This window comes from Chiloscyllium plagiosum, chromosome 15 (assembly GCF_004010195.1).
Source record: "Chiloscyllium plagiosum isolate BGI_BamShark_2017 chromosome 15, ASM401019v2, whole genome shotgun sequence".
Classification (NCBI taxonomy): Eukaryota; Metazoa; Chordata; class Chondrichthyes; order Orectolobiformes; family Hemiscylliidae; genus Chiloscyllium; species Chiloscyllium plagiosum.
In genome coordinates, this window is record NC_057724.1 from 3,304,490 (window position 1) to 3,314,429 (window position 9,940).

At 43.5% G+C, this 9,940-nt stretch overlaps 1 protein-coding gene across 1 annotated transcript; it reads left to right on the plus strand.

Annotated features, from left to right (window-relative positions):
• Positions 1-1,941: 1,941 nt before the first annotated feature.
• Positions 1,942-2,541, plus strand: LOC122557531 (nucleophosmin-like). The gene has a single exon (XM_043705277.1). It carries the CDS (start codon positions 1,942-1,944, stop codon positions 2,539-2,541), a length of 600 nt encoding a protein of 199 aa, XP_043561212.1.
• The last annotated feature ends 7,399 nt before the right edge of the window (positions 2,542-9,940 follow it).

The following is a 9,940-nucleotide window of genomic DNA, read 5'->3' on the forward strand; positions in this document are numbered from 1 at the left end:
ACTGGGATAATGTGAAGTGAGGGGAAATGAGGAAACTACATTGATTCCGTGTGGTTGCAGGGCCCCAAGGCAGAATATGAGGCGTTCCTCCTCCAGGCGTCGGGTGGTAACGGTTTGGCGGTGGAGGAGGCCCAGGACCTGCATGTCCTTAACTGAGCGGGAGGGGGAGTTGAAGTGTTCAGCCACGGGGCAATGGGGTTGGTGAGTGCGGGTGTCACAGAAATGTTCTCTGAAACGATCCACAAGAAGGCGTCCTGTCTTCCTGATGTAGAGGAGACCACACTGGGTTCAACGAATGCAGTAGATGACATTGGGAGAGGTGAAGGTAAATTTCTGACGGATGTGGAAGGATCCCTTGGGGCATTGGACGGAGGTGAGGGGAGTGGTGTGGGTGCAGGTTTTGCACTTCCTGCAGTGGCAGGGAAAGGTGCCAGGAGTGGGGTGTGGGCTAGGACACTACCCTGAGGAACGCCCTGTCTGAGAGTATGGTTTAGGCAGGTTCAGTTGAAGCATTCAAAAGGGAATTTGAGCATTTAGGAAATATTGCAGTTACAAGGTAAAAAAGCAGAGCAGGGGAACCGTGTGAGTTGCTCTTACACAGGTCTAGCACAGACATAACAGGCTGAATAGCTTAATTCTATGCTGTAACCAGTCTCTGTTTAATTCCACAAACTGAGTGGTATTTGAGAACCAGAGAATGTCATCTGGTCTGTTCATCTATAATCAAAGTTAACTTTTCTGTAGCAGCTTAATGCAGCTGAGCAGCTTGTCACAGTATTTCAGGGCCAATTGAGAATTAACCACATTGTGCATCTGGAATCACATGCAGGACAGTAGTGAACTAGTTTGCCTTTTACAGCAACTGTCAGCAATTATATGACTGGCTGTCTATTCCATACTTTTTATGGAAGTGAAATTTCATCATGAGAATTGAACTCATAACCCAGAACACAGGCTTGGAATTCTGCATCATGGTTTTATGACATGATTACTATAACCAAATCTCTGTTCATGAGAAAAAAACGGCATTCCAGGAATCAGCCTCGTTGAATTCTTAAATAAGGCAACTAAAACCACACAGTTGTGGTCTCTCTATGGCCTTATACAGTCACAGTAACAGTTCCTTGTTCCTGAACTCAAACCCTATTGCAATGAATGCCAACATATCATATGCCTTCCTAACTGCAAGCTGCACCTTCAAATTTGCTATCAGTGACCAGTATAAAAGGGCACCAGGATCCCTTGTACATCAAAATTTCCCAGTCTATCATCATGTAAATAATAGTCTGCCATTCAGTTTTTCCTACAAAAGTGAATAATCTCACACACATCGTGTTACAGTGCACCCACAATGCAGTTGTTCACTCACCCAATTGTCCAAATCAATCCAAAGCATCTTGATTTTGCCCTGAACATTCGCCTCCCCCGAGCTTAGTATTGATAAAAATGAAGAAAAATAAGAATAGCATTTATTTTCAGATTTACTTAATAATCACCTAATGCCACAGAGCCTCTGTGGGGGATTGTGAAATCGTAACTGTTGGACTCTGGATTACTGAGCCAATAACATTAGCACTACACTGTCAAGTTGTTTCAAATATGCTGCACTACTGGAGGTGCTACCTTTCAGATAGGACTTTCAACCAAGGCCCTAACTATTCTTATGTGGACGTTAAAGGTCTCTTTGAAAAATAGCATGGCCATTGTTCCTGATGAATGTTTACCACTCGATATCACTAGGATATGATTATTGTTTCAATCACATACTGCAGGGGGCCACGGAGAGAGAGAGAGAGAGAGAGAGAGTCATGACTTCGGCACTTACATTAGAGCCTAGGAGCAGTCACCTGCACGGAAGAATAGATCGAGGAGTGCTTAAGGATCTGTAGTGTTTCCCGAGAAAGAGAGAGAGAGAGAGAGAATGAATTTGGTGGTAGCAGAATGAGTAATAAGGCTTTGGGCCAGCACCTCATTGCATTGGATGATGAAGATTTGGAATCAGACGATGATTTAGAATCTGACGATGAGGATGTCAGCACGTTGAAGAACACAGTAAAGCAGGCAGTTAAACGACCAGCTACTGGTGCACCCAAAATAATGCAGGAGAAGAAAATGAAAGTGGAAGATGCTGATGATGATGAAGAGGAAGATGATAACGAGGACGATGAGGAAGAGGATGATGATGAAGAAGGAGCAGTGACCCCAGCAAAAAAGCTTCTTGAGAAAACTCCACTCAAGGTTACCCCTGAATCGAAGGGGACTCCCAAGCAAAATGACCAAACACCCACCAAATCTACACCAGCTAACAAGCAGCCCAAGACTCCAGAATCCAGCAGTAAATCCAAAACACCCAAAACCCCAAAGGTCCCACTGACCACAGAAGAAATCAAGACCAAGTTGAAGACATCTTTGGAAAAAGGTGTTGATCTGCCCAAACTGAAGTCCAAATTCATAAAACTTGTGAAAAATGGCTTCAAGGTGGAAGACCCAAAGATCATTAAAGAACTCTGGGCATGGCAACAGGCAATGGATGTGAAGTAGAAAAATGTTTTGTATGTGCAAAAATGTTTACATGCTCCAATCATTATAAATTAACCAATGTGTTTTATAAAAACAAAAGTAAGGTTTTGGCTCAGGAGGCTTTGGAGAGCAGTGGCACAGCAAAACCTATAGGTAAGCTCAGGTAAAGTCCTTTTAACTTTCCTCTTTAGACTTACAGCAATTGAGATGGCAGTTAGGTCAGCTGTATGTTCCTCCTGCAGGATGTGGGAGCTCAGGGAGACTTCCATCGTCCCTGATGCCTACACCTGTAGGAAATGCACCCAGCTACAGCTCCTGGGAGACTGTGTTAGGGAGTTGAAGCTGGAGCTGGATGTACTCAGGATTATCCAAGATGGTGAGTGCTTCATAGTGAGGTGGTCACACCTGAGGTGCAGGCAGAGAGCAGCTGGGTTACCACCAGAAAAGGCAAAGGGAGTAGACAAAGAGTGCAGGAAACCCCTGTGGCCATTCCCATTGAAAACAAGTATACTGATTTGGATACTGTTGGAGGAAATGGCTGTTCAGAGGAAAGCAGCTGCAGCCAGGTGATTGGCACTATGACTGGCTCTGAGGCACAGCAGGAAAGGGTAAAGATAAATAGGACCTTTGTGATAGGAGACTTGATATTTAAGGGGACAGACAGAAGATTCTGTGACCACAAATAGAAATCCAGGATGGTGTGTTGCCCCGTAGGTGCAAGGGTCCAGGATGCCTCAGAACGGCTGCATAACATCCTCAAGGGGGAGGGGGAGGGGGAGCAGCCAGACGCCATTGAGCACGTTAGCGCAAATGATATATGTAGAAATAGGGATGAGGTTCTGCGGAATGGTTATGGAGAGCTAGGAAAAAGGTTAAAAATGAGGACATATGCTGGTGAGAGTAAGAACAGGAGGATATGGCAAATGAACACGTGGCTAAAGAATTGGTGCAGGGGGGGAGGGATTCAGATTTTTAGATCATTGGGTTCTTTTCTGGGGCAGAGGTGACCTGGTCAAGAGGGACAAGTTGCATGTGAACTGGAGGGAGACCAATATTTTGGCGGCCAGGTTTGCTAATGCTATAAGGGAGGGTTTAAACTGGATTGGCGGGGGGGGGGCATGGGATTCCCAACAGCAGGGAGGCAAGTGCAAGGCTGGAAGGAGACACAGTGATCAGAAATATTAAGTTGTAGAAACAGGTCAGGCTGGAACACGAGAAGGAGCAAGGAATGCCTGTTGGATCAAATTGCATCTATTTCAATGCGAGAGAGCTGACAAGTAAGGCCGATGAACTCAGGGCATGGATAAGTACATGGGACTAGAGTATTATAGCCATTACAGAACCATGGCTAATGGAGGGATAGGACTGGCTACTTAATGTGCCAGGATACAACTGCTTTAAGCGGGACAGAGATTGTGGAAAGGGGGAAGGGGAGTTGTATTTTTGATTACGGCGAGTATCACGGCAGTAATCACAGATGAAATAACTGAAGGATCATCCAGTGAGACTTTGTGGGTGGAGCTAAGAAATAAGAAAGGAATGGTGACATTATTGGGGTTGTACTATCGGCCCCCAAATGGGAGTTAATGGGAATTAGAGGAACAGATACGCAGGGAGATTGGGGAGACTTGCAGGAGCAATAGGGTTGTTATAATAGGGGATTTTAGTTTTTCCTAACATGGACTGGGACTGCCGTAGTGTTAAGGGCTTAGATGGGGTGGAATTCGTTAAGTGCGCTCAGGAAAGTTTCCTCAAGCAGTATATAGAGGGTCCTATTCAGGAAGGGGCAAAATTCAACCTCCTCTTGGGAAAAAGGGCAGGACAGGTGACTGAGGTGAGAGTGGGGGAGCACTTTGGGACCAGTGACCGTAGTTCTATTCATTTTAAAATAGTTATGGAGAGGGACAAAACTGGTCCATAGGTTCAAGTTCTAAAATTGGGGCAAGGTGAATTTTGACAGGAGCTTGCAGGGAGTAGTTTGGAGTAGTTGGAGTAGTTTGTTTGCAGGCAAAGGGACCTCTGGCATTTGGGAGGCCTTTAAACGTGAGATAACTAGAGTTCAAGGTCTATATGCTCCTCTGAAGGTGAACGACATGGTTGATAAGAATAGGAACCCTGGATGACAAGAAACCTTGAGTTTTTGACCAGAAAAAAGGAGGAGGCACAGCTCAGGTACAGGCAGCTGGGATCCAGGGAATCCCTGGAGGTATGCAAGGAATACAGGATTTTACCAAAGAAGGAAATCAGGAGGGTCAAAAGGGGTTATGAGATAGCCTTGGCTAAGATGATTAGGGTGAATCCAACGAGAAGGATTAAAGGAGAGGGAATAACGAGAGAGAGAATAGGACCCCTCAAGGACCAAAATGGACATGTATGTGTAGAACCACAAGAGATGGGTGAGATCCTCAATGAATATTTCTCCTCTGTGTTTACATGGAGAAAGACATGAAGCCTTGGACACTTAGTTGTCATAACATGGGGACAGTCCATTTCAGAGTAGAGGAGGTGTTGGATGTTTGAGAATGTATGAATATGGATAAATCTCCTGACCCTGACCAGATATATCCAAGAGCTAGTGAAGAAATTGATACTTTTGCATCATCGTTAGCCACGGGTGAGGTCCTGGAAGACTGAAGGATAGCGAACTATAGACCAGTGAGCCTAACATCTGTGACAGGTAAGTTACTTGAGAAGATTCTGAGAGATAAGATATACATGCATTTGGAAAGACAGAGCTTGATTAGGAATAGTCCGCAAGGTTTTGTGCATGGGAGGTCATGCCTCACAAATTTGTTAGTGTTCTTTGATGAAGTGAGCAGGAAGTTTGATGAGGTCAGGGCAGTAGACAAAGTCTATATGGATTTCAATAAGGACTTTGATAAGGTTTCACCTGGTAAACTGTTTTCGAAGGTTAGATCACATGAAATCCAGCGGGAACTGTCAAATTGGAAACACAATTGGTTTGATGGTAGGAAGCAGAGTGGAAGGATGCTTATCAGACTGGAGACCTGTGACTAGTGGAGTGCCTCAGGGGTCGGTACTGGGCTTGTTGCTGTTTGTTTTTGATATCAATAATTTGGATGAGAATGTACAAGGCACGATTAATACATATGACACTAAAATAGGTGGCATCATGAACAGTGAGGATGGTTATCAGAAATTGCAGCAGGACCTTGATCAGCTGGGGATGTGGACCGAGAAATGGCAAATGGAGCTTAATATAGATCAGTGTGAGGTCTTGCGTTTTGGAAAGTAAAATCAAGGTAGGTGTTTCATGGTGAATGGCAGGGCCTTAAGAAGTGTAGAGGAACAGAGGGACCTTGGAGTTTAGGTGCACGGTTCTCTGAAAGTGGAGACCCAGGTAGACAGGGCAGTGAAGAAGGCTTTTGGCACAATGGCCTTCATCAGTCAGGATATTGAGTGTAGAAGTTGGGAAGTTATGTTGCAGTTGTACAGGACATTGGTGAGGCCACACTTGTAGTATTTTGTTCAAATTTGGTCACCTTGCTTTAGGGAGGATGTTATCAATCTGGAAAGAGTGCAGAAGAAATTTGCAAGGATGTTGCCAGGACTTGACAGCCTGAGTTATAGGGAGAGGTTGGACAAGCGAGGACTTTTCCCTTTAGAGCGTAGGAGACTGAGGGAGGATCTTATAGAAGTGTATAAGATCATGAGAGGCATGGATAGGGTCTTTTTCCCAGGGGTGGGGAAGTGAGGACGAGAGGGCATCAGTTTAAGGTTAGAGGGGAAAGAATAAAAGGGAATCTCTTTTATACAGAGGGTGGTACACATATGGAATGAGCTGCCAGCAGAAGTGATTGAGGCGGGTACAGTAACAACATTTAAAAGGCATTTAGACAAATACATGGATAGGAAAGGTTTAGAAGGAAATGGGCCAAGTGCAGGGAGATGGAGATAGTGTGGATGGACATTTTGTTCAGCACGAACCAGTTTGGGCCAAAGGGTCTGTCTATATGCTGTATTTTATGCTCGTCATGTGAACTTGCTGTCAATAATGTGGCTGATGTATTTCCTCCAGTGAAGAGGGGTTTATTTTCCAAAGTCTTTTGTCAGTCCAGAGCTCTTTGTGACATCCTGAGGTCATGAAAGATGTTATACAAATACCCTGAGACCATGAGATACTGGAACAAAATTTGGCCATTCAGCCCATCAAGTCTGCTCCATAATTTGATCATGGTTGATATGTTTCTCAACCCCATTCTCCTGCCTTCTCTCAGTAACCCTTGATCCCCTTACTAATCAAGCCTGTATCTATCTCTGTCTTAAATACACTCAATGGCCTCCACAGTCCTCTGCAGTAATGAGTTCCACAAATTCACCACCCTCTGGCTGAAGCGATTCCTCCACATCTCAGTTCTAGAGAGTCATCCCTTTACTCTGAGGTTGTGCCCTCGCATCCTAGTCTCTGCTACTGGTGGAAATATCTTCTCCATATCCACTCAATCCAGGCCTCTCAGTAAGTTTCAATCAGATCCTCCCTCATCATTCTAAACTCTATCAAGTACAGACCCAGAGTCCTCAATTATTATTCATATGGCAAGCCCTTCATCCCCAGGATCATTCTTGTGAACCTCCACTGGAGCCTCCCCAAAGCCAGCACATCCTTCCTTAGATATGGGGCCCAAAATTGCTCACAATATTCCAAATCCGTTCTGACCAGAGACTTATATAGCCTCAGCGGTACATCCCTGCTCTTGAAATGAATGCTAACATTGCATTTGCTTTCCCAACTGACAACTGAACCTGTATGTCAACCTTAAGAGAATCGTGAACTAGGATTGGCAAGTCCCTTTGTTCTTCAGATTTCCAAAGCCTTTCCCCATTAGAAAATAGTCCAAGCCTCTATTCTTCCTAAGTGCATAGTGTCACACTTTCCCACATTATATTCCATCTGCTACTTCTTTGCCTACTCACCTAGCCTATCCAAGTGCTTCTGCAGTCTTCCTGCTTCTTCAACACTACCTCTCCCTCCACCTAACTTTGTATCATCTGTAAACTTAGCAACGATGCTCTCAATTCCTTTGTCCAGATTGTTAACATATAACATGAATAGTTGTGATCCCAACACTGACCCATGTGAGACTCCACCAGCTGCCCTTCTGAAAAAGACCCTTTTATCCCCACTCTCTGCTTTCTGCCAGTCAGCCAATCTTCTATCCATGCCAATACCTTGCTCCTAAGACCATGGGCTCTTATCTTATTTAGCAGCTTCCTCTGCGGCACCTTGTCAAAGGCCTTCTGTCATCCTCTTACTATGTCTCTTCTTCCTTGAGATGAATTTCTGTGACTTTGAATTACCCGAGAAACTCCTGCCATTGCTGATCCACCATCTTCCCTGTTACAGTCTCCTTCCAATCAACTCTGGCCAACTCCTCATCCATGCTTTTGTAGTTATGCTTTTGCAAATTGTAATACCATTACATCTGGTTCCACCTTCTCACTCTTAAACTGCAGGGTAAATTCTATGATATTATGTTCACTGCTTCCTAGGGGTTTCTTTACTTTCAGCTCCCTAATGATCTTGGCCTCGTTACACATCATCAAATCCAGAATTACCTGCTCCCAGTGGATCTACTCCAGCCTGCTCCAAAAAAAATCATCTCGTAGACATTTCACTAATTCCTTTCCTTGGGATCTGCTACCAACCTGATATTTCCTGTTACCTGCAGATTGAAGTCTTCCATGGTTGCAGTAATAGTGCCTTCCTCATATGCCTTTTTAATCTCCTAATTGATTTTCTTTGTCACATCCTGACTACTGCTAGGAGGCCTGTAAATAACTCCCATCATGATCTTTTTTCCTTTGCAATTACAAGTCCTTCTTTTCTTTCTATTTACAAATCAGGAATAGTCAGGAATTCCACATAAATTGAAACCCAAAGATGTAAAGACCTAGCAGTGGGAAAGCTGGATGAGGTCAGGTGGGAGTCCCAGCAATGTCTCCCTGGTGCCTGCTTCTCAGAGAAGCTAGCTCTACACCCCACAGTTTAGAACTTAACAATCAAATAAAAATGTCCGAAGGGAAAGATTCCCACTCTAGCAGTCAGTGAGCATCTCACGGAGAGAGAGAGAGAGAAAACGAGAGAACTTCTCTGTCTGCCCAGAGTAGATTCCATAGGTAGAAAGAGATCTTTGCTGGATCAGCCAATGTAGATCAGATAGACAGAACTCTCCCTCCAGTGGAACAGTGTTGATCCCAGTCGAGAGAGATAGACAGACATCTCCAATCCACCAGCCTATCATTATTCAACATTGGGCATTTCAACAATGGTAGATGGTACTATCCTTATTGTTTTCTCTCAATTATAGTTAATGTTTGGCGACAGGATCTCCTTATTAATTAACGTTGGAGTAAATAAATGGATTCAGCAAATGTTAGTATGTTTGCTCAGGACTGTTCAATATTTGAAAAGTCTGATAGGTGATGGAGTAGAAGTCTCTCTCCTCCCTCTGCTGGGATTCACACTCTCCAATGAATGTTGAAGGTATAATGTTAGTATAAGTAATCATTAGCTAATGGTGAAGTAACTACTCAATACTTTTCAATATTTGATGGATTAATCATAGTGAAATTTAGAAAAATACAATCACAGTGAACATTGAGCACTAGTTTATGTTGAAGTGAGTACTTAAGAAGGAACATTCATTACTGGTCACTGTTACAGAAAGCACTCATTTACAATTCATGTTAAAATGAATGTGCTTTGCTCAATGTATGTGGACTTAATACTGACTCCAGTGTAAATAATACTAGAGCTTGGCCATTCAGGAATGAAACCTGAAGATACTTTTTCACATAAATGGTTGTGAAAATCTGTAACTCTCACTGTCTCTCTAAAGGCTGCAGCTGCTGGGAGAAAAGACTGACAGCAATAGATTTCTGTTAAGGTATCACAATCGTCTAATGAGAGCTGGGAGACAGACAAGACACAATTTCATTGAAATGAATGAAAAAGGCTCAAGGGGTTGAATGGACTCTCCATTCTAACATGTCACCGTACATTAGAGAATTGCTAATTGCTCTTAATTGTTTGCACTGAAGGAATTGTTTATTCCTGGTTAGTGCTCATTGCTATTTCAGTTTGGAGTATCTAAACACCAAGCACACATTAAGAAAGCAGCACATGCTGGACATACTCAGCCTTGAAATGAGAAAGCAGGAAGGGGAACATTGATCAGAATCAAACTCATTGCTCACAAAGCGGCAAAAAAAAACAGAATGTAATTTAAAAATTCTGGGATTGATTAAATACCTGGGCTGTTCAAGGTTTCTTATCACTTGCTGGAGGCTGGCAGACTTTCTGTGGGTGTGTTTAATGCAGAACTGAAAATCCACTTGCAGTAGGAAGTGATAAAGTGAGAAATACATGGAGATACAGCACACACAATTCATTATTAAC